Source organism: Equus asinus, chromosome 21 (assembly GCF_041296235.1).
Source record: "Equus asinus isolate D_3611 breed Donkey chromosome 21, EquAss-T2T_v2, whole genome shotgun sequence".
In the NCBI taxonomy this organism is placed as follows: domain Eukaryota; kingdom Metazoa; phylum Chordata; class Mammalia; order Perissodactyla; family Equidae; genus Equus; species Equus asinus.
Window position 1 is genome coordinate 93619083 of NC_091810.1, and position 25708 is coordinate 93644790.

The 25708-nt window shown below is 40.2% G+C and overlaps 2 protein-coding genes across 3 annotated transcripts in view; both read right to left on the reverse strand.

Annotated features, from left to right (window-relative positions):
* Positions 1 to 15134, reverse strand: part of CP (ceruloplasmin) — a 59775-nt gene extending 44641 nt beyond the window's left edge. For both annotated transcript variants that reach the window (XM_044755317.2, XM_070493629.1), the window contains exons 1-5: positions 14642 to 15134; positions 6353 to 6600; positions 4363 to 4575; positions 2654 to 2827; positions 809 to 1063 (exon numbers count right to left, since the gene is read on the reverse strand). In XM_044755317.2, coding sequence (XP_044611252.2) covers positions 809 to 1063; positions 2654 to 2827; positions 4363 to 4575; positions 6353 to 6600; positions 14642 to 14784 — 1033 coding nt within the window. In that variant the 5' untranslated portion in view covers positions 14785 to 15134. The remainder of the gene's footprint in view (positions 1 to 808; positions 1064 to 2653; positions 2828 to 4362; positions 4576 to 6352; positions 6601 to 14641) is intronic.
* A 152-nt stretch (positions 15135 to 15286) lies between these two features.
* Positions 15287 to 25708, reverse strand: part of LOC106829443 (ceruloplasmin-like) — a 43908-nt gene continuing 33486 nt past the window's right edge. The window contains exons 20-21 of the mRNA XM_044754771.2: positions 25579 to 25666; positions 15287 to 23684 (exon numbers count right to left, since the gene is read on the reverse strand). The gene's annotated coding sequence lies outside the window, so the exon portion shown is untranslated. The remainder of the gene's footprint in view (positions 23685 to 25578; positions 25667 to 25708) is intronic.

Here is a 25708-nt window from a genome sequence, read left to right on the forward strand (position 1 = left end):
AAATATGGGACCCCTTTCTATGGGGTTTCATTTGGAAGTCTTTTGATGAGAAAAAAAGGACACACTAATAGACCAGTGATGAACCAAGGCTCTGCCATGTTTTAAAGGACAGGGTGGGCAGAGGAGGAGTAGAATGAGCAGGTGGGACGGTTGCTCTCTCAGACAAAGTGGGTGTGCACCCGCTGTGCTGGGCCTTCTGTGGCCGAGGTCACATTCAATAGGCGCGATTATGTTTGAGGATCAAAGTAAAACACCCTAAGATCCAGACTAGACCTAATTTCTTCAGGAGACCAATATTGCAAACTAATATTTTTGAAGAACTAGAAATGTTTTATTGCCTTATAGTAAAGAGACTTGGAGAGATTTAGCAAGTTAAACCGTGGAATAGCTGGACTCAAATAAACAACAAAGTTGGCTACATTTGATGGAACCAAGTCAAAAAACAAGGTACTTTTCAGCACAATATACAAATCATCTGGTGTTCACAATATTGTGTGTTTTACAAAGCTGACAAATTGTATATAGTACTATACTTTTAGAGCAGGACTATACATTCAGGGCCAATTGTTCTTTTTCCAAAAATTAATGTATTTTCATGTTTCATTACTTTATTAATGTTCCAGTCTTCTTTATTACATTATGATGCATCCCATCATAGGAATAAAATTAAATTACCAGTTTAAAGCTCAGATCATTCCAAAGACATTGAGCTTTAGATTCTGATTCCCAATATTCACCTCATTGACAGAGTCACTGAGACATGCCTCTTTTTTCAGCAGACACCTAATTCCAGGTAAAGATGCCTTACCTTTCAGATGGTTCAGATTCTGACAGCTAAGCATCCACTCTCCAGGGTTCTGGGCCACCATAAAAGCCTCAAAGAGGGTAGCAGGAAAGAGGTTGATTGTATCAATACGGTAGTTCTTATTAGTCAACGTTTGCCCGTGGAAGAAAGCTGCATGCACGTCAACTTCGTTACCCATACCAAAAAGATACCATTTCACTCTGTCCTCTGCACACATGGAGAGTCCTGGGAGACTTCCAAAAGCGTGTCCATTCACAGCTGTGGATCAAGAGCAGAGCTTGTGACTAGCAGGCATTGGTGCCTGGGATAGTGATAGTTACCTCTACAGAAATAGGATCAATTGGGATGGAAAATACCTGGCACACATGCTGCCATTCCTCCCTCCTGTACCCACATCAGACATTGCTAATCAATCACAGCACTCTTTCATTTTGGACCTGAATTTAGCCTTGAGATTAACAGATGAACACAATACTGAGGATAAAACCTATTTTTTCTCTTTGTTGTAAACTATACACATTGGTGTGTGTGTATTTGGAAACACAAGTGTGTGCATATATACATATGTGTATACAAAATGTACACACATATAATGAATTGAAAAAAGACTGACGTTAATTTAGAAATCAAATTAATCATGTTGGCAGTGGTAGTATGATGATTTCAATGTTTTATTTTTGCTTATCAGAACTTTTCCAATTTTCTACGATGAATATGAATTGCTTTTGTAATAAGAACACAAAGAAAGTTTTGTTTTGTTTTTTTAAAGACTGGAAGACAAAATCGGAAGAGATATGAAGGAGGAAAGAAGAGACGCAGGGGAAGGGAAGAACCAGTGACCAGATCCACAAAGACCTAAATGTTCAAAAGCAGGGTGGCCTGAGACCCTTCAAAGGAACTTGGGGTCACTGTTCAAACTGGGTGGTCCTAGAGGGGAGGTGGAAATCTCTTCCGGAAGGCGCCAGGAATGCACCAGACGCAACAGAGGTACCAAAGCAGACCTATCCGGACTAGAAGTGTGAGTGTCTTTTTCTAACATCTGTTTTTGTTAGCACATCGCAAAGGCGGGATGAAAGTATGGAAAGAGGACCTTCCAGCCAGAAATAAGCAAAAGTTGGAAATAAAAATCTGCATTTGTTAATTAGTTTATCTGCTTGGGTAGTACAGTTATTTTTGTATTCTCAGTTTCTGAGTAAAGATTATTTTTAAGAAGTGGAACACAAACAAACAAAAATCTATATTTATTGATCTAGTTGGTGTTAAGGGATTTGATTTCTTATGCAAATTTTGAGTGATAGAAAATTTTACTAAGCTCATTATTTTGTGTCTGAGAATTAAGGAGAAGCCCAGGCAGTGGAGAAAGCATTTCTAGAACAAATAAAGTGAACTAAAATATAGAAAAAAATGATGCAGAGCGGAGAGGGACAATGTACATGAAAAAGAAACACCTTTTCAGACTAGAGGTTTGAATCAATTTCCTAAATACAGTTCGATGCTCTACCATAGTATAAATTTAAGCATTTAGTTTAATAATTTTAGGCTGCCTCAAATAATTTTTAGAATGACCTTGGAGGATAATTAAATATATAAATGTAACATGCATATGCATTAAGCCATAATTGATGTTTTGTCGTTATCAGTTTGGAAACAATTTGGTGTATCTGGCTTTACCCGGCTGAGAGTTTCGATTTGGCTTGTTTAGCTGAGTATGAAGTTGCATGTCCAATATGCTTTGTTATAAGGACCACAGATTAGAAACACACCATTTACTCATGTGAGGGAATAAACCCAGCAGAATTAATGGGTCAAGAAAATAAGATAAAGTTAACACATCTTCTGTAATCTTACAATACATTCGATTGCTCTCCAGAAAGTCTTCGTTCTCTTTGTCAACTTTCTCTGGTTGCGAGCAGTAGGTGTTAATGTTGTCATCTAGGTACCAGCTGAGATTTTCATCCACCACAGAAAACATCACCACAAATTCTTGGTCAATATTTTTTTCTTTTTCTTTATCCAGAGAATCTGAAATGAAAATGACTATTTTAGTAGAACTTAATCTTTTTTTAGAAGCTTTTTTTTTTAAGATTGGCACCTGTGCTAACATCTGTTGCCAATCTTTCTTCTTCTCCCCAAAGCCCCCCCTGTCCATAGTTGTGTATTCTAGTTGTGAGTGCCTCTGCTGTGCTATGTGGGACGCCACCTCAGCATGGCCTGACAAGCGGTGCCATGTCTGCACCCAGGATCTGAACTGGTGAAGCCCTGGGCTGCCAAAGTGGAGTACACGAGCTTAACCAGTGGGCCACAGGGCCGGCCCCAGTACTTAACCTTTAGCAGGTATTTTAGCATGTGATTTATAGTTTTTAAAACTTTTAGTATTTATTTTCCTAACAAACCACAAATCTGGACTAGTCACTCCTGTTTTACAGATGTGGAAACACTTAAGAAATTTTATGTTCAGTATCCAGGGCTTGGAGGACACTCATATATATGCTGATGTCCACTGATCACATAACTATTAAATGCTTTTTAAAAAATATTGGCTCCTGGGGCCAGTCCCCTGGTGGAGTGGTTAAGTTCGCGCGTTCTGCTTCGGCAGCCCAGGGTTTCGCCAGTTTGAATCCTGGGCGCGGACATGGCACCACTCATCAAGCCGTGCTGAGGCGACGTCCCACATGCCACAACTAGAATGACCGACAAGTAAAAGAAAATTCACAACTATGTACTGGGGGGATTTGGGGAGAGAAAGGAAAAATAAAATCTCTAAAAAAACAAAAAAACAAAAAAAAATAAAAATATTGGCTCCCGATCTAACACCTGTTGCCAATCTTCCTTTCTTTTCTTCTTCTTCTCCCCAATGCCCCCCAGTGTATAGCTGCATATTCTAGTTGTAGGTCCTTCTAGTTCTGCTATGTGGGATGCGGCTTCAGCATGGCTTGATGAGCGGTGCCATGTCCACGCCCAGGATCCAAACCTGCAAAACCCTGGGCTGCCAAAGTGCAGTGCGCAAACTTAATCACTCACCCACGGGGCTGGCCCCACATTAAATGCTTTTTGGCAAATGAGAAGGTTAGAATTCAAAGTTGTGTATACATCTTCTGGTGTAAGCCACGAGCTGAGACAATATGTCTTTGCAGGTAACTAATTACTGTTCGAGTAAGAATTAGATTTCAAGCTCCTGACCTATGTTGTCTTTTTCATGATGTTAGAAATAGATATTATATATCCCAACACAAAACAAATAACTACAGATCTATCACCCTGGTGGCCACAAAGGAGGTCACACTTCTCTTCAACGCCACTCTTGGAAGTTAGATACAGCGAGCCTGTCCCCAAGGAGAGCGTATTTCTTGCAGTTTAGTGATGTATATAAATACTTGTTCCATTTGTTCCTTCTTCTCCTTATCCTGTGCTGCTCTTCTTTTCTTTTTTCCTTGTCCCACCACCTCCCTACCTTACCTACTTAATCATAACACGGAAGACTTGACATATTTAAAAAACAAACTGCCCTGTATCTTGTCTTTTGGTTATACATTGTGAGTAACAATGAGAAAATGTACCTTTTTTACAGACTATTAAAGGTCCGATGAGTCCTGAGGCAATATCTTTTGGAGCATCAATGTGGGAGTGGTAAATCCTGGTCACACAGTTGGCATCTTCCACACCAGGACTTTGTTCTTGGCTGGCATGCATTACATATGTATACTGCTCACCTGGATACACTTTGTCATCTGCTTTTTGAAAATCTGTGGTGTTATCAGGGTAGATGGCCCCTAGGAGGCAACATGCAATGAAATTACAAATTGGATATTTTGAACTTAAATGGGAGAATAGATGGTTCATTTATTCAGCAAACATTTATTCAACATCTAGTATGTGCCATCTTGGGGATGCAGTGATTTCCTATTTGAACACAAAGGCTAATGGGTGGGGGTCTGGAAGCTTCACAGGAGATTTTGTTATTATTTTTTATATTTGACTGAGTCTTCAGGGAGCAGTAATAGATAGGTCAGGAGAATAGCAACTTTCGGTTTGCAATTTAGAACACCACTTTTGCCCTAGGGGCATGATATGGAAGCATGAGCAAAATGGCCAACCTCTCCCATAATTTGAAATTTCTTATATCAGATTTTTGCCCAGGAAGTAATCATGGACTTTTAAAATTTTTTACTTTTAATTTTGGAAATTTCCAAACATATGCAAAAGTTGAGAGACTAATATGATGAACCTCCATGTACCCATCAACCCAGCATTAACAATGATCAACTCAAGGCCAATCTTGTTTCATTGACACCCACTCTCACCCACTCCCGTCCCCATCGACTTATTCTAAAGCAAATCACAGACAACATATCAGGTATTCACAAATACTTGAGTATGTATCTCTGAAAGATAAGAACTCTGTTTTTCTTTTAACATAACCACGATACAGTTATCATTAGATAATTAAAAATGATTAATATCCTAATATATCATGAAATTGTAAAAAAGAAATGAGATGGACATCAGCCTTTATGCTATGAATGTAATTGTTTGGTTCAGAAAAACAATCTAAAAATATATGGTCAAAACATTCACCTTCTAAAGCAATACTTTGTTAAAAAAGAAGACTAATAATTAATCGAGTCTAATTTTATCTTAATTTCCAGAGTTGATCCTTATGATTTCAATGAACTATAGCATGGCCCCAGCATTTTTGCTTATGATAATAGCTGACATTTATTGAGCTATTACTATGTACTCTCATTGTCCCTATTTTATAAACGAGGAGACTGAAGTGCAGAGAATTTAAATAACTTGCCCAAGGTCATTCTGCTAGTAAAAGGCAAGGCTGTCCTTGAACCTTGGTCTGTTAATTTCGAAGCCCTTGCTCTTAACCACAACAGAACCCCACCTCTTTTCATTATCATCCTGAAATCCTAAGAATGAGACCACAGGCAGCAAACCTGCTCTTCGTTCTTCTTGTACCATCTTTAAGGCTTCCAACTCCTACATTCAAATGACCCTTTTAGTTAACTGTCTTAGATGAATTGACTCCGGGGTCATGTGCACCTTTTGGCTGATGTATGAGACTACAAAGCTGCTCAGCTGGGACAGTTCATCCAAAGCTAGGGTGGGAGGTGACAGTGGCCACAGTATGTTCACATGTAGGAACTTCAGAGATAAGACAATCCCTGTCTTGAATCCTTTCTTTTCCCTTTGAATTTTTCCTCTTCTAGGCCTTAATGCACGTTGCCTATTTCTCTTATTCTGACTATTTGGCTGGAAAGGAGTTGGGCCCTGGGAGGGAAGTCCCAGCTCTCACTGACTCTCTCTATGCGAGTCCACCCAGAAATCCCAGAAACCCCATTCACACTGCACACAAGCGAGCAGAACAAAGAGAAACACGGCATTATTACGATGAACCAAAACACCTATTAATAAAATAGTGTAGAGCTAAACAGCATAGTTACAGGTCTTCTCCAGGAGGGGAGACCATAATCTTAGAGGTTAAAGAGTGCTCTCACTGAAAAGTACGGAAACTCCAGCTAGAGTATGAGCTGAACTTACCCTCATGCTCCTTGTAGTAAGTTACTCCATGTGGATGGAAAGTGTAGGGCCTAGAGGCAAAGTTCTTTAAGTGGACGTGAACTTCATCTCCAATTTCAGCTTTGATAATGGGGCCTAAAAACCCCAGCCAGACAGGCTTTTCTAGAATTGTTGTAAAGCTTCCATCTGTGTACTGATGATAAAGGGCCTTCTTGTATAACCTTCCAATTCTATCGGGGCCATTTTGAAGATAGATGTCAGAATGTTCCCTGAAAAGCAAAAAAGACAACTCTATCAGAAGCCATCATTCTAGGAATAACATTATAATTAAAGAAAAATTAATGACCATATCACGTTAAATGTTTGCCTATTGTTACAGGATGCCTCCAAAAAATGAAGATGAGAACTGGCACTAACCCTGCTATTTTAATTAAGGGAGATGTCCCACATCAGGTATGTGGCAGAGAACCATCTGTGAATGTGCCATAAAAATATGATGTATCTTACCAGAGTATTTCCTACATGATTTTCCTATTAAAATAGAGAGGCGTTATAGGATAGAATATAAAATAAAAGGGAAATATTACGTAAAGCAGTTGAGACATTACTCACTTATGATGTCATTCTTTCAGCTACCGTAAAAATTTGAATTTATAAACAATCTGGATATTTGAAACTTCAAACCATGTGTGTATATATATTTCCTAAATAAAGTAAAATTAATGATGCTAAATTAATTCTATCATTTTTATTTTTTCAGCAGCGTTAAATCAAGGTTGGAAGTTAGGCATGCAATGTGTGTGGGTTTTAAAATTACCTTTGAATTCAAATTACCCCCGTGTTCTTTTAATCCCTTTCTGCCAAAAATACTTGAACATTGAATGTTTATATTCTGGTTAGTGGCTGATTAATAGTTGCTCAAAACTTTTCTAAAAATATCAGCAAATTGTAGCCAGAAAGAAAAAGGAAAGAAAGAGAGTTTGGTATTCAAACTTCTGAACTGATTCTTATGTTATTGTCCTTAACAGAAGGCTCTGGAGAGCTCGTGGGATCCATCTGGGGGCAATGCCATCCAGCCATTTAGGAGGACCCACCTAAAACCTGGACTTTGCCAAACCTGCACAGCCGAGGTCTCTTTCACCTAGACGAAAGACTGCTAACACTCAGGCTGATGATCTGGGGGTGTGTGTGTGTGTGTGTGTTGCCCACTTTCATCTCAGTGACCTTTGATGCTTTACCATTTTCCACTCACCCCTGTGGGGCCGGCTAATCTGATGGAGGAATACACTTTCTCTTTTTGCCTCAGCTGTGAGCCCATCGGAAAGAGTGAGAGAGATTTTCCCTTCCTTTCTGCAAGACAAGAGTAGGTCTCGTCTGCAGCTCTGGATTGATTTTCACTGCTGCAGAGTTTAAGGGCCTGGTTTTTAAAAGATTTGGGGCTCGAGCCTAATGCTTCTTAAGCTCCAATGTACATGGGAATCTACTGAGGACCTTGATGAAATGCAAGTTCCTGGGCCCCTGCCCCACTGATTCTGATTCTGTGCATCTGGGGTGGGGCCCAGGCACCTGCATTTACTAACAAACACCCCTCCGCTCTGGGCTCGTGGGTAACCTGAGTGGGGTAGGCTCTGAGGTGAAGGAGAGGAGAGCTGCCCAATCCCAGAGGCAGTGGGAGTCCTTGAGTCCGTGAAACAGAAAGGTGGCAGTTTCTGTTTCCAGGCCATGCCCTGGTAGTAACCAGACTTCTGCTGGTGTGGTTGCATGGGGACATCAGAGTAACCTGAGCGCTGGGACCAGTGGGTATGGCCGCTTGGCAGTGGTCCTGGTGGCTGTGTTTGGGCAGTGGGAGCAGGTGTTGGAGATAACAGAGCCTCCATGTTCTGGACTGACGAAGGGGCATGGACAATGAGCATCTCATAGTTGTCACCCTATTCCGAGGGCCTTGATTTTCCCAGATTGTGTAAACCCCAAGATTGTCAAATTGTTCACTGACAAATGAATGAGCTGGGGTCCCCACCCCCTATCCTGGTGTGAAGAGAGTCAAACTGGAAGTTAGAAGAATAAAGAAAAGGCATCTTGTATAACCGGAGTGGAGTGGCAAATCTATGCTTATGCCTTCATTGCTCCTATTTGTCTTCATTTCCTAATTGTTGCAGTTTCCATTTTGTTAGAACAAAACAGAAAGAAGAAATTCAGGAAGGCTCCAAGAGACTTCAAGGACATCAAAATGCACGGACAAAACAGCCGGACAGGGGTATGAATACTTCCCCCGAAACCTCAGCATTCTCATGGACAGGAGTAGTCTTAGACGTTTTATGAACAGCAAAATCCCAAGGCACTGAAGCCGCTGAGATTAAAGGTAGAATCCTCCAGTCCACACAGTGAGAGGAGGTCAGCGAGAGCACAGCTTCAGTCAGAGCACACTGAGGGGGCGCAAAGCTCCGTGTGCAGCGATGGACTCCTCTCCGCTGCCACCAGGGGAGCCCGGACCACTGAATCGCCCACATGCCCGGCTAAGCCCGGGGGTAAACTTTCTCCAGGGTCTGCATGCACTCCTGTTGCGAGGAGCCTGGTCCCCATGATATTTAAATAGAGACTCTAATCTGTGTTCTATCATGCCCTGATGCACATCTTACATAAGGCCAAAGTTTAAAAATAGCCCTCAAATTCTTAAGGCCTCATTTAAATACAGTGTGTATTTATGTTTTCTGAATGTGACTCTAAGGCACTTAGGAATATGTCATATCCCGTTTCAATAAACCTCGGTGGGCTTTGTCCAAATGCTTTCATTGCGTTGACATTCTCCTGAATTAATCATTTCCTGGAATAGGAGGAGCCTGGCCTAAGCTTTGGGATTCATTTTTTATATACAAAGATGTTTAGGGGGGTGAAAATTACTTTTAAAATAATTGATCTGAAGTTATAATATATTCAGGGTTTTTAACATTTGAAATTCCTATTATATACATAGCAATATACAAATATGTTTCCCGTCTTCTCTTTTTTTTGGGAAACAAAACTGTCTTCACCAAATTGGGAAATATTTCACACCATGTGATCCCTGTGGGGGAGTCTATTTGCTCATGTTCTGTCTTCAGAGGAACATCAAAGGGTCATTAGGGGATGTTTATTTAATTTCAGGAGCACAGCTTGGGGACAAAGGGTCAGTTACTGAAAGCATGCAGGAAGCTTGCCAGACACATATTCAGTCTAAAGAATCTATTATAGTTGTTCTTTGAACCAAACAAATAATTCATATTAATTGTAGTTCTTCCTGTTGACAACTGTAACGTGCTCTTTTCTGCTCGTTAAAATAGATATATCCCCTTCTTAGTAATCACATCCCTCTTTTTTAGCCCCCCAATTCCTATAATCCTATAGCCAATTCCTAGAATTTCTGGTAGATTCAGACCCAGAAGTGAGTTTTCAATGGTAGGGAAATTTTAAAAAATTTTATACTGACTTAGTAAGGTAATAATAACGCTACTCTCGCCCATAAATTCAGAATGCACTCAAGTGGTCTTGGTTTCTGTTTAAAAATGGTTACTAAAATGTGGGTAATATACATGGAAAGTGTCCGGATTCTTGGCTTCATTAATTGAGACAGTATCTTAGTTTACTATGGCAGCATAACAAATTATCACATAGCAGCTTAAAATAACACCCATTTATTATTTCACAGTTCTACGGGTCGGAAGTCTGGCACAGCAAGACAGGGTTCTCTCCTCAGGTTATCACAAGGCTGCCATCAAGGTGTTGACGGATCTGAGTACCTGTCTGCAGGCTCAGTGGAAAAATCCACTTCCAAGTTTACTCAGGTTATGGGCAGAATCCAGTTCCCTGTGGTTGTAGGATTGAAATCCCTGTTTCCTGCTGGCTGTCAGCCGAGGGCCTCTCCCAGTTCCTTCAGGCCACCCGTACTCCTTCTCAAGAGGCCCCTTCCATCTTCAAGTCAGCAACAGTTTTTAACTCCCCATGAGATCTCTGAATCTCTCTGACCTCCTCTTCTTCCACTAGAGAACTCTCTGCTCATCGTCTCCCTGTTTTAAAATCAACTGTGCCATCGACGAGAACCTAAATCGTGAGAGTGATGGCTCATTATATTCACAGATTCTGGCGATTTAGTGCAGGACATCTTTGGGGACTATTTAGAGAATTCTGCCTACTACACATCGGAACCACAGGGAAAACAGTCAAAAACTAACTGGTAGACAAAGACTCAGCCTAGGTGTACATAGCACAAACTGAAGTGAATTATAGGTGCTAACTAGCCTCACTTCACCAGCACAGCAAGAAAACAACATCTAGTTGTCAACTTCCTTCTGGATAAGTTCTGAGAGAAAATAGCGACTGCGATAATAAATTGCAGAGCTTGAAAACAGTGAGATGTTACGGTCTCCTAATGAGCTCCTTCATAACAGGCCGTCGTGCATGAAGTGTCTGTCCCACACTAGCTGTTGCTTACAAGGTTTTATTTGGCGACCCTGAAGTATGAGTCATTATAAGTGACTTTTCCCGATAATTTTAGCTAATAACTGTACCTCTTTAAGAATCATTTAAAAAAATTTAAGACCATTTTTGAAGGGGTAAAATGAATGCCTTCAGTGCAAGTTTTTCTTTAAGAATATTTAGTTTCCTTTCCTGTTTTCTTAAACAGGGGATTCTGGAAAAACATTTCAACTTTTTCTCTGATGATAACTGTAAATATTAAAATTTATTGAGTATTTTTGGCATCCTGATCATCATTATATCCATATCATAATTATAATACTTATCGTTATACCGGCGGGGGTGACGTTCTTAGTTTGTTCTCTATTTCTTTGGCAGAATTTGAGCCGTTATTTCATTTTGGTGATTGCTTCTGCTTATAATGACATCTTCAGTATACCATTTCTGATTTATTTCTCAAACAATGGTCTGGAAAACTAGGTAACAAAGTTTGTAAGAACTGTGTGTTAACTGACAGTCACCAAGCCTGAGTGAGCGCCTACAAAGCCGATGTAAAAGGGTTTTGCAATGGCTGTTCTTGTGCTTAAATAATTTTTCACTTACTTTTAGCTTCCTGTATGTCACCAGAAAAATACGTAACTTGCCAATAACAGGAGTATTATTTATTGCTATTAGATAGCCAATAAACTCAATAAATATTTAATTAATGCCTATTATGGTCTCAGAACACATCATTGTGTTTACTAATTGCTTTTTAGATGTATGTCTTTCATTCTTATTTAAATATAAGTAACAGGAGCAGGAGTTATATTTTATAGAATCTTTAACTATAATTGATTTGTTAATGTGACAGATAAGGCACAGACCTAAGTAAATAGCAGTACTGAATATAAGGAAATTACTTTCCAGCTCATCTCATCAGAAATAAATATTATTGGTATTAATACAAGAGAGGTAAATTCTATTTTACTAGTAAAAACCAAAAATCCATACATTTTTCTCCTTTAATAGCTGTCATTGTTTTCAGTTTTACTAACCCTATACGTAACTCTATAAACTGATTTTTCCTGTTTTGTTTCGTTGTCTGAGTTACTCTGCCATGTGAATCTGTCCACATTAGGAGTACGTGAAGTTTTTACAACACAGCCTATAATTTCTTCTAATTTCCTGTATACCTTGTATTCATTCATTTTCATTTACGCACAGATGTTTGTTTAGTGTCTCCTGTGTTCTAGGTACTAGTGACCAAGCAGTAAACATCACAGAGTTCCTGCCGTCTCCATACACATATTCCTCTGCATTGTCCCAGATCTTCAGGGTCAACCTCAGCTTAAATTTAATCCTCTGCCTGGCACCCATCTTGCATTCTCTCAGCCTAGTTTCTCAGCCTGTTTGTCTCCACTCCTTTTCAGCTGTCACGCAACAAGGAAGCCAGTCGTATCTGGTGATAGCCTATCATCCTTTGCTGACTGGATGGGCGCCAGGCCTGAATGTTTTATGTCCTCCCCAAAATTCACTTGTTGAAATCCTAACCTCTGATGTGGTGGTACTCGGAGACGGGGCTTGGGGAGGTGCTTGGGTCATGAGGGTGGAGCTCTCCTGAGTGGGATAAGTGCCTTATAAAAGAGACTCCAGAGAGCTCCTCAGCCCCTTCCGCGATGTGAGGACACAGTGAAAAGGCTATGAACCAGGAAGAGAGCTCCCACTAGAACGTGACCGTGAGGTGCCTTGATCATGGATTTCCCACCACCAGAACTGTGAGAAACAAATTTCTGTTGTTGATAAGCTCTCCAGTCTGTGGTATTTTGTTATAGCAGCCAGAACGGACCAAGACAGCTGGTCATGCTGGTAATCGGAGACAAACAAGGGAGCGAGAAGATGCCACCTAAACTCATCTCTATGAAACATTTAGCATAGTGTTGGCAAAAGTGCTGAAGCTCTATCCAATATTCACTGTTCAGATGTATAAAAAAATCACAGGCAGTGAGCAGTGCCGTCTAGACTTTGCACGACTCCAGGCTGTTTTGCAGCCGCAGGAGATTACCAAGCCAATGGTGCATGACGTGCCCAGCTCAGACAGGACACAAGAGTGCTTAAAAACAAGGAATTCTCTCCCTGCCACCCCGCAAAAAAATGCTTAAGAAGCTCCCGCTCTCTTCTATTCTCTGATTTCTAGAATTAGAACCTTCTTTATTGAAGCGTGCTCATGACAATGTCTTGTGCTTAGTTTATGCCTAGTAAAGCTGACTCAAGTTTTGATCATGAATAATGGTAGAGGGATAGTAGGAGGGGCCTGGAGTAGGACAGTATTTTGTTTAAATGTGTCTGGTTTTCCTATAAAAATTGCCTATAATTTACACTATATTTAATCAGGGAAAATACTGAATCCACACAAAATAATGCTTCTGGTGAAGCCATGAAAATATGTCATATTCCTAAGAAGAGAATCCCACCTCAAAACCAGTTAAAAAAAATTTCAAGAGTACTAGTTTGATTTATAATCAGTTACCCTTAGGTCAGAAACTTTCCTGACTGTATATTACTAAATTACTAACTTAACAATTAGATACTATTATCAGCTTTGCATTTATTTTTTGCTGTGAAAAATTTCAAAGATACATACAGTTAATGAGAAAAGTATATACCCACCAACAGAATCAACAATCACGAAATTTGGCATACCTGTTTAGCTATTTTTTAAAGACACAGTCTTAGCAGCTGGTGGTCATTGGGCTCATTTATCACAATTAACATGTGTTTTTACGTGTCGCCACTAAAATACATTTATCACCATTAAAATACATTTTTAAATGCAATGAATATTGGTTTTAAGTGCCAAATTTCAATTTGGTGGTAAATGTTTAATTAACATTATTAAAAATGATGATCTCTTAGAAGGACTAGAAGGATTTACGACTAGAATATACAACTATGTACTAGGGCTTTGGTGAGGGAAAAAAAAGAGAGAGAGAGGAAGATTGGCAACAGATGTTGGCTCAGGGCAAATCTTTCCCAGCAAACCCCCCCCCCCAAAAAAAACCAGGGGCGGTGATGTCAGCAGGGGTAGAGGCAAAGAAAAGAGCAAAAAAATGATGACGTCAGTATAGATAAACTTCCATCACAAAAAACTTGAAGGAGAAATGTACTCTGTTTTTCTGTATGACAAATATTACTTGAAATAAGGGGGCTTTCGACTGAAACATGAAAACCTTTAAGTTACATCCACTTTTGGGGGGGGGCCATCATAATAGATACCTCACATTTTTGCACATATATGACGTGCCGAGCACTGTACTAAGAGCTTTCCATGCACCCGCTCTTCAGACAGTCGGATGAGGCTTTTCTGTTACCTCCGTTTTACAGATTAGCACACTGAGGCTGGGAGAGAGGAACACAGTGAACTGTCCAGAGTCATCCAACAAGCATTAGGCAGAGGCGTATCTGTTAAAGTTATATTTGCTTTCTATAAAAGATGTGTCAAAGGATTAAAAAACTTTTTATCCTTACCACTATTAATCAGTAAATGGTAGAATAAATGCAACATTTTATACATTCTTTAAATTTAAAAACTTCTGCATAAACAGACAGAAAGACTGAACCCTGGTGGGAGATGCAATAGCAAGAGGAGAGGTAATCGAAGGCGGCACAGCTCCCAGGAGCTCGGGGAAAGGAGCAGGGCAGCCTCTCCGAGACACAAACAAAACCCGGGAATTTGGGGGAGGTTTACTAAAGTGTCTTGGGTTTCAAGTCCACGTTTTGCAGTTTTTCTATACAACAAAGAAACATTTTATCTTATAGGCTTTATTTTTTAAATTGATAATTTATAAAGTTGGTCTATAAACAAGAAAAATAGTGACTTACGTGTCAACTGAAATGAGTTTCTTTTCCCCATTGTCAGAGGCATAGTTCCAAGTTGTTTCAATAATTCCAATGTAATAGTGCTTATTTTTCGCCCAGGCTGAGTTACAACATAAAAGAAAAATACCAAGCAAAAAAGTCTTCATTTTTTTTTTCCTCTTGGAGCCTTAGAAGCAATGGAATGAAATCAGAAGCAGGCAATTTTATAAATAAGGCTTTCTTCCTTTATTTGCTTGATTGACAAATTTAATGTTTCGCAAGAATAAATTGTTTCCTTGAAGTAAATAACATTTTCCACTCCGGTTCTGTTCTCGTAAACCCAGAAAAAGACTAGTTTTCGCTTGCCAGGCTTCTCCGATTACAAATAAAAAGTCAACAGTTATTGTTGGAGGCTCTAGAGTGTGCATAACTCTGTGCCTTCGTCCATTCATTGTACAAATTCCAGGAGGGCAGAGATCAGCCCTAAATGCTTTCTTTGTTTCTCCAACAATATGCCACAGCAGAGTGCCCTGCACACAGTGAACTGTAATAAATCAGAATGAAGATTATGCAAAATGAATAAAAACTTGTAGCTCTTTACTTTTGAAAAGCCTAAAAATACTTAATTGCAACTTTAAGATGCAACATGTGATATTTAGCATGCCAAACACAAGTACACCAAAATAAAAATTTTATTTTGAAGGATTTATCTATTTTGTAAGCTCTGAACATATCTGCATAGAAAATTTACCAGATTATTCTGGATTGCTGTATGTAAATAACTAGCAGAGCATAATAGGGGTTGATAATTCTGTTTTATTTTTATTCTTATTGAGGTAACATTGGTTTATAAAATCATAGAGATTTCAGGTGTACATCATTATAATTCATCATCTGGATACATTACATTGTATTCACCACCCACTCTAGTTTCCATGCATCACTTACCAATACCCCTTTACCCATTTTGCCTTCTGTCACCCACCCCACTTCTCCTGGTAATCACCAATCTGTTATATGTGTTTATATGTGTGCTCGTTCTTGTTGTTTTTGATCTTCCACATCTGAGTGAAATCATACAGCATTTTTCTTTCTCCATCTAAATTACTTCACTTAGCATAATACCCTCGTGTTCCATCCATGTTGTCATGAATGGCAATATTTCATCTTTTTTATAGTTGTGTAGTATTCCGTTGTAAATACATGCCACATCTTCCTCATCCATACATCCATTGATGGTAACTTAGGTTGATTCCATGTCTTAGCTATTGTAAATAATGCTGAAATGAACATAGAGGTGCATATGTCTTTTCAAATTAATGTTTTTGTATTCTTTGGATAAGTACCCAGAATAGCTAAATCATATGGTAGCTCTATTTTTAATTATTTTAGGAACCTCCATACTGTTTTCCATAGCAGCTGTATCAATTTGCATTCCCACCAGCAGTGTACAAGGGTCCCCTTTTCTCCACAGCCTCTCCATTACTTATTTCTCGTTTTTTTAAAATAATATCCATTCTGACAGGCATGAGGTGATATCTCATTGTAGTTTTGGTTTGCATTTCCCTAATAATTAGTGATGTTGAACATCTTATCATGTGCCTGTTGGCCACTTGTAAATTTTCTTTGGAAAAATGTCTGTTCAGATTCTTTGTCCCTCTTTTACTTGAGTTTTTTTTGTCATTGTCGTTAGTTTATGAATTCTTTATGTATTTTGGATATTAACCTTGTATTGAATGTGTAACCATACATGCAAATATCTTCTCCCATTCATTAAATTGTCTTTTCATTTTGTTGATGGTTTCTTTTGCTGTGCAGAAGGTTTTTAGTTTGATGTAGTCCCATTTGTTTATTTTTGCGTTTGTGTCCCTTGCCTGAGGAGACGTGTTCAAAAAGATACTGCTGGGGCCGGCCCATGGTGCAGTGGTTAAGTTTGGTGCACTCCGCTTTGGCAGCCCAGGTCCACAGGTTCGGATCCTGGGCATGGACCTACACCACTTCTCAGCCATGCTGTGGTGGTGACCTACATATAAAAAAAAAGTAGAGGAAGATGGGCACAGGTGTTAGCTCAGGGCTAATCTTCCTCAAGCAAAGAAAAAAAAGAGGAAGATTAACAACGGACGTTAGTTCAGGGCGAATCTTCCTCAGCAAAATAAGAAAAAGAAAAAAAAGATGCTGCTAAGACTGCTGTCAAAGAGCATACTGCGTATGTTTTCTTCTTGGAGTTTTATGGTTTCAGGTCTTATATTCAAGTTTTAATCCATTTTGAGTTAATTTTTATTTATGGTATAAGATAATGGTTTAGTTTCATTCTTGTGCGTGTAGCTGTCCAATTTTCCCAACACCATTTATTGAAGAGACTTTCCTTTCTCGATAATTATGTTTTAATCATCAAAGAAATCGGACATAAATAAAACTGTCTTCAAAGGCAAAGGTTGGTCTTAGTGAACAGAAAGTGCCCTAGTTGTTGACCTGGGATTTCTCTCTTTGATGTGGATGTGAATTTTAGGGTAAAATGTTATTATTAAAACCTTGTCTTTAGTCACGACGTAGCTTTTTAGAGCGGAAGAAAACCTGATGATAATGGTGGACGTTTTGTGCTAATGTAACCTTTTTCTCTAGAATACCTGAACACATTCTGTAAGTATTTGCCGAAAGTAGTGTATGGAAATAGACTGGTCCAGGAGCAGGCGCCCTGCCCTTGAACAGCCCATTCACTCAGTGAGCACTGCTGAGAAAGCCCAAGCGTGCCAGCCCCTGTTCTTGCACTTGGGGACGCAGCAGTGGACAAAGCAGACAGGAAGCCTTCCTTCCTCAGCTCCCAGGCCACGGGGGAGAGACCAACGACAGACGACGAAGCGCGAAGTACGCAGTGTTAGCAGTGTGCCGCAGGGAAACGTCAGCCGGGAAGGACACTAATGAGTCCCCCGGAAACTGCATCAGGAAGATCTGAACCTGATGGCGCCACGACCTAACCCCTGCCTCAGTTTCCTCATCCGTAAAATCTCAGTCTCAGAGGGCTGCTGTCCAGCCTAATGAAATGGTCCATGTTAAGGCACATAGGGGAGACGCTCTTCTCACCAGCTGGTAATGATCTTTACTAATTGTCCTGCTACAGAAAATTGACAGCTACAGCCCCCAGGACGTCCCAAGAACTTCTCGAACCTTCTTAAATGACTGTGCCCTCACGCCCACTGAGAGGACCTGTGTGGGGCTAATATCTTGCCCAGACTCCATGGGCCAAACACTGTGCCAGGGCAAGGTGCTGCTCCTTTTAAAAATTGGTGTCCAGAGGGCTCCTTTTCCCAAATGGTCCCCACAGAGGAGCATCTTTGAGCAGCCCGTTCTCCCAGAGGGGAGCTTTTGTTCAAACTGGCAGGAAGCCACTATGCGAGCCAGTAGCTTTCCTGGCATTTCCTTCTTTCTCATTCCCTACTCCACGCTCCTACTGAGCCCTGTGGGGTGGAAGGACAGTGATCAGAGCACAGGACCATTCCCTGGAGTCACTTCTTCCAGCAAATTCTATCCCAAAACACTGCTCAGAGAGTTACTGAGCTGAGGGCTCCAGGACGTACTTGTAGCGCCCCTCCCTCTGGCGGCGAAATGAAATGGTTAAACGGGAACACCCCCGACCAGCACGTGGGAATGCTTTGTGGTGTAACGCAGACAGGGTCAAGAGGTCCATATTTCTGTGCTGTTTGGTGAGAGTCAGTCCTCCCATGAAAGGGCATGTAGCTGCTGAGCGGCAGGAAGTCGGGAGAAGGCTCTGAGCCTCAGGACAGTCTAAACAAGAGGGAGAAGCCACTGGGGGCTAATAAGTGGCCAGCCGTTGACAGAGTTGTTTAACACTGGGAATTTCACTACAGTGACTCCAGAGTTGGTTTATAAAAGTGGACTTTGAATAATGTTGCAACTGAGAATTTCCACACTCGAGAAATGCATTATGACAGCATAGACGGGTGTCATATGTCATGCGAAGCAGCGGGCCCACCAGCAAAGGCTCAGCAGACTTAGAGCATTGCAAGAAAGAGGAGAAGAGAGGACTCTAGACAGGAACAAGCAGGCTGTCCTCCAGCTGTGCCTGTCAGAAGGTTTTTATCTCAGAACCTTAGGCTATGCTTTTGCAGTTCGTTATAAATAATTACCGTATCCCTACGTTTGCTGTTTAGTAGCCTGAGTAGAGTTACGTGGCACAAGTTTTAATAATTTTCCTCAATTTCTTTTCTTGTCATCTTAAAGATTTCTGGACGAGATGAGTCTCGCCTGCATTTAGCAGTCAAGATTCTGGGGCTGCCGATGGCTAAAATCAAGGAAGCAGTCTTCACAGAACATCACTTCGGCTTATATTCTGTCTGGCAAGATGCAGTCTCTTCTTGCTCTACCACTCCTGCTTCTACCCTCTAGTTTCTTTCTCCTCGATCTTGTCTAGAACTGGCTCTTACCTTCTACTCCATGACATCACAATTACTAAGAAACGAACCACCAAGGACAGCCCCTCACCTTGCAACAGCAGGAGACGCTAACTATAAAATAGCAGGTCATTTCTGTCCATGACCAGTCTGACTGCCCTGTGCTGTGTTTTTTACAGGAAATTGTGTAACTCTGGAATTTCGTCAGCGAGTGTGGTCACGTACAGCGCGTTGATGCTGAGCGCCCTGCCTGGAGCCAGCGCCCTATGAGTCTGGCTGACCCTCTTCTCCTCTGTTGGTCAGCCTGTGGCTGTTCAGGGGATGATTGTGCGGATAGCTCTTTGGTCACTCCATCCTCTTTGGCTGCCCATCAGTGGGTCAGGGCCCTGTTCATCCTCTCCTGGAGTGTGGAGGGGTCACAGGCAGGGAAAGAGAGAAAGCCCAGCCTCTAATCCAGCGAAAGCCGTGATGGTGTCGGTGTCTACAGTACTATGGGAAAGGGGAATTTTTTTTTAATGGCATAAGGATTTCAATTACTCCTTCATTCTCGTTCTCTACTACCTTGAATAATGTAGAAATCAAAGCATATGATTTAACAGTGAAAGAGGACCACAACACTAGAATTATTTTTATGAAAGATTAAGGAATAGGTTATTCACAAGGCTTGACTATATTTGAACTTCAATGGGTGACTTTCTTGAAATGTCGTCCTCCCTTGCTGTACCCTATCTCATTCCTTCTTGCCTCTATTCTGTGCTGGGGGAATACACTCTGCATGACGCTTAAAACATTGCTTTGTGCCCGGGTCTTAATTTATAAAAGGTGACTGAGTGATGGCATAAAGAGGCCAATGCCATTGAAGGAAAAGTTTATTGCTACTCACAGTTACCCTAGAAATGAGAGGCACACGTCATGCAGGGCCACATGGGGAGGTCCCCGAGTTCTTCGGCAGGCAGAACCAGGGGGAAGCAGAGCCACAGGCTTTGTTGGGGTTTCTGTGGGAAAGGGAAGGCAAGGCTGAGTAAGCAGCTCAGAACTGACTAGTTTGAATAATTCCAGCGGCCTTGGGGGCCTGGGGACTGTCTCCAGCTGTCTGGTGCTTGGCTCTGGTGGATGTAGGGCATGGGAAACATCGGCTTGACGCGTGAGGGTTAGATAAAGGAGCTTGTTGGGAACATGGACTTGGGATTGGTTGGTTTGAATATGGAAGTCTGGCTCACTAGCAAGTTGTTCACTATTTCTAGGAATTGACTAGCTCTGGAAGAGGCATTCTCTCCCCAGCTAGCAGGGCCCCCCAAAGATGTCAAAGCATCATTAAATATTGAAAATTAAAAATATGATTAATGCATATTTTATATCAGAATTATCTGTTTCTGTGACCATCTCATCAATTTGACTGGGCCTCCTTGGGGCCAATGACTCTGCCTTATTTTATATTGAATCCCAAGCGCTAAGCATAATGCTTGGCACCTGGCTTAATAAACACTGAAACACGCATACATCTTAACTGCAATCAGTCACTAACATTTATCAGATGATTGCTACATGCCAGCAGAGTGCCAAGGGCTTTAAGAATTCCGTTTCTTTTTTATGGCTGAGTAGTATTCCATTACTGAATATTATAAACCATTATGGTCTTAACAAAATTATTTGGGGAAAAAAAGAGTTCTGTTTCTTTTAATCCTCACAACAACCAATTAGATAGATGTATTAGTTTTTTATTGTTGCTGTAATAAATTGCCACAAACTTAGTGGGTTAAAACAACAGAAATTGATTATCTTATAGTTCTGTATGTCAGACATCTGACACGTGTGTCACTGGGCTAAAATCAAGGCGTCAGTGGGGCTGTGTCCCTTTTCGGAGGCCCTAGGGGAGTACCCATTTCCTGACCCGTTCCAGTTTGTAGGGGCTGCCCACAGTTGTTGGCTCATGACCCCCTCCCCTCTTCAAAGCCAGGATGGCAGGTTGAGTCCTTCTCACGTTGCATCACTCTGACCTGTTCTTCTGCTTCCTTTTCTACTATTAAGGACCCACCATGAGAATCCTGGATAATCTCCCTATTTTAAGATTAGCTGATTAGCAACCTTAATTCCATCTGCAACCTTAATTCCCCTTTGCCATGTAAGATAAAGTACTCACAGGTGCCCAGGAGGAGGATGTGGACATCTTTGTGGGCCATTATTTTGCCTACAGAATACCACTGTTAAAAAACAAAACTTAACTGAGTAAATTTTGAAGATCTTATCAGCTTTAATTAATGATTCATGAATCAGATAGCATCCTATCTAGCAGGTAGAAAGGAGCTGCAAAGAACTGTACAAAATGAAAGACTTTTATAAGAAGAAGGGAGCAGGACAAGGTGGTTATGCTGGCAAATAATGGATTGGTTGTGGCAAGGTCAGCTTCCTTTAGGGGACGGCAGGGGTCTATTGGCAGATTACATCATTAGTGCTGACTGGGTAATTCCAGATTGACTGTTAGTTTCCATTGCTGGGAGAGGCCAAAACTATAATTAAGCATTAGGTTTTGGTTTGGTGATGTGGAGCTTAGCACAAGTGACTCCATTTTGGGCCTATGCCTTTTTTTTCTCTTTTAAACAGTTTTCCCCCTTTTGATCACATCTTAACTGAGAGACGTGATCAAAATTTAAGGCATTAGTGTCATTTCCAGCTATTGCTCTGAAGTTCTTGCAGTTTTTGCTGATCCTCTTTGTGCTATTTACAGGTCATGGTGTCTTTTTGCCAAATCTCTGTAGAATTCTCAGGTCACAACCTCAGGTTCACATTTTTTAAGTCAGTCATTTTCTTTATTCCCTTTCTGATGTTTCGGTCTTAGGGAGATTATTTGCTTGTGGTTAGCAGCTGTGAGCATGCATTTAAAGCTTTTGAGAGAATACGGTGCACTGGGGAGACTGCAATGATTATTATGAGCAGGATAATTCCCAATGTTGGGAGTGCACTTTGGAGCCATGTTCCCAGGACCCAAGCCAATCAAAGTCAAATAAGTCAAAGAAAGATTCTGTTGGAGGAGTCACTTTCTTACGCCAAGTTCAGTGATCTTACATAGCTGACTTTCAACTTCCCCAGAAGTGTTAATCCAGGTACAGTAGGTGGTGTTGGCCATAGTGCAGACACCTCCTCGATCAGCTTAAGGATAATCAAGGACTATCTTATTAACAAGAATAACCTTGGCCAGAGAGTCTGAAGATTTTTGTTGACCAGCTATTGATTTAGAGCAGATTCTGTGGCATCTTCAAGAGTTAAGGAGGGGTTCCTGATTGTAGCCTCATTCACACTTATTCCTAGCCAGGGAAGTAGGGACCTGCCAAAGGAAGCAAATCCTAAATCATGACTGCCTCCTGGCAGGTCCCTTTTAACTCAATGTAACTTCAGGGGAGGTGACCAGTGAGGTATCTCATGCTTGTGGACAGTTAGATAACTAAGAGGCATTGCACAGTTTTGTGCTAGCCATCTAGGCGCTCATAGGCCCAAGGAGAATGACCACCACAGACAAAGATGAATCCTGTCAGGGCAAAAACCACTCCTGTTAAGGTGGCACTGTTAATGGATTCATTCCCAGAGATTGTTGAATTTGCTCATTCAAACCAGGGGTCAGATTTTTCAGCCCATTCCAGAAGTATCTCTTCTAGTCTGAAATAAAAAGTTGTACTAAATTCCTTGCAAAGATGTATGGTGTTGTGAGATCTTTTCACGATTGGGGCAAATCTGATTTAGATAATCATAAGAACATGCAGGTGCGAGCCGGCCCCATGGCCGAGTGGTTAAGTTCGCCCCTGTTTTGGTGACCCAGAGTTTCACCAGTTTGTATCCTGGGAGTGGACCTAGCACCACTCATCAAGCCATGCTGAGGTGGCGTCTCACACAGCAGAGCCAGAAGGATCTACAACTAGATTAAACAACTATGTACTGGGGGGCTTTGGGGAGAAGGAGGAGAAAAAAAAGATAAGATTTGCAACAGATGTTAGCTCAGTGCCAATATTTAAAAAGAAGAACGTGGGGGTGCAAATGTACTACAAGTGGTGTAGGTATTTGTGTCTAATTAGGCAAGTACAGTTACAATCAGAGAAAAGTCAAAACAAGGCACTGGATGTTCTGCCCATAAAAGTCAGATTCTGTAAGTGACTTCTAAGGGAGGTCAGCTGTAGTTTATGGTGACATTGGGAATAGAAGAAAATTGGTCTTAGGGAGGACCAGAGGTTTTCTAGCATCAGGAGTAGGTCAGAGTTTTTGATGACAAATCCAGCCTCTCGAAAGTTAACCTCCCACCCCCACCCCATTAGCAATGGCCTGGGAGATACAGGTGATGGTGTTATCTTTCCAGACCAATGCCAGAGTGAAGGAGAGAATGAGAAAAAGAAAGTGTTTCATGTTTAGTTAAAGTATGAAGTCTTGATCCAGTGTCATGGGTAGAAGCAATCTACCTCGATATCAACTACTTCTCTTTCTAGTCAATTTGATTTGGAGGTCTCCAGCATTTGCACAGGATCAGATATCAGGTAGAGCCTTCTTCCACGGTAAAATACGCAGCTGTTTCCACATCTTGTAATTTGACAGCACTGTTAGTGATCAGGTGTTCTTGGTAGGGTCCTTTCTACAAGTCTCACTTTTGCAAAGCATCGGAGTAAAACAATAACTGCCTGTAAATGACAAAAGACTTAAAAATTCCCATTGGTAAGATCTGATGAGAGTTCATTATAATGGACTTGACAAGGAAATTTGGTTATTTCTGTAACGTACATTTTGAGATAACAACTAGAATTATAACTGATAACAGTATATCAAGACATATCAGACTTTAGAAATTTCACACAATTTCTGGAACACTTATAACATATACCTGTACAAGTACGACATAAAGAAGGTTTATTTGACAATGCTTCCTATGTAATTTAACACGCCAAATAAACCTCATTTTTTTTTTTAACATCTCATCATCTTTAAAAAAGAAGAGAGAACAAATCTTTTGAGATGTTCTAAGGGCCCTCTGGGAAATCTCAGTTAGTTTGAGGTCAAAAAGATTTCATTTAGAGTTTGACTTTTGGGAAGTTTGTCAAAAATAGCCATTTAATCAAAGTGATGATGGAAGATGTTAAAGACAAATACAAAAGGCTACATAGTTGTGAGCAAAACTTAGCTCTTTTAACATTGAAAAGATTGGGTTTTCCTAAGTAATCAAAGACCTGATAAAGACAACATGAAGCGCAGTAAATTATTTTGGTAAGACACAATATTTTACTGTCCAGGCAGATTACTTAAAAGGTAAAGAAACTTTCACAATCTGTTACCAGAAGCAGACAAAAAGGACAAGAAAACTTTGCCCTTTTAACAGGGAGAAAATAAAATTCTGTTTTTGTACCAGTGTACTTTTGATATGAAAGCTCTTTTTCTTAAACTTAAATAAATTCATTCCAATCTTAGCCAGCTTGACCACACATAAAACTTATTTCCCAAAATTCCTTTTCCACAAACCTTCTACAGTTTTTTCCTATGTTTTTTCCTCTTTCTTAATCTAGAACAACCAATTATTCTGCTTTCCATACACAGTTGTTTCTCGTCATCCTATTATTTCTAAGTAATTTTCATTACATATACGGATTCAAATTCTTAACCCTTAGAATCCTTAATTCCTTGGGAAAACTAAAAAGTAAACAATTATGGACTCTTATACTAGCATCCCATGGATTGCAGACTTACAAATACATTTTATAATTTCTCAAAGTACGTTCTTCCTCATAGTCAATTTTCAGTGTGGCACGAAATGTGTTTACTAATAGACCCAAATATCTTAAGTTTCTCAGTAATAAGAAGGCAAAACTAGATAAATCTATGTTCAGTAATTAATATTTCATTATTTTATCTTATTTGGATACTCAGTGGATTCCATCATTTAACCTAGTAAACCTCAAAGGTGGAAGTTTCCAAAAGGTTTTGGAAGTTATTTTTAAGTACACATACCATAAAACATAATTATTGCTGAAAAGTTTACCTATAAACTTGTATCCCAATTATATTTATTTAATTCAGTTGTTTTTAACAATTCTGTTTAGATTACTCATGAAAATTTCATCATACCAAGTTATTTTTCTTGCTGACAAATTTTGTAACAGAGATAACATGAACTTACTTGACGAGTTAAACCAAGGTAGAAAAAAAGTCGTATGCCTGCAGTATTTTCAGCGCTGACAACTCTAAGGACATATCTGTTTTAATTGAACCAACAAACTTAAACTAGCTTTCATTTACCAAAGATTACATCAGATCATGTGAACTTGAAAAATACTTGGGTTAGTTTCTATATTTCCTACCATTTTAAGAGTCCATAATTCATATATGTGCTTCCTTGTTTTTAAGCTAATTAGAGCTCTTTTACAAATGAATTTTAGCAACACCTTCTGGAGGCAGAAAAATATCACACATCTCAAACGTACATACACAGACATACACAAGCTTTCAGACAAACACAAACAGAGATCTTGTAGCTTTCACTTTAAAGTTTTAGCCAAAAGACAGGTATGATAATGCAAAACTTACTAGTTTATAAAAGAGTAGTTGGATCCAAATTGTGTTTCTGGAAGATGGGATAAGTTCAGGTTACATGGCTAAAGCTTTTTATTCATATCTGTGGAGAGGACAAAAGTATTTTTATTCACCTAATTTCTAA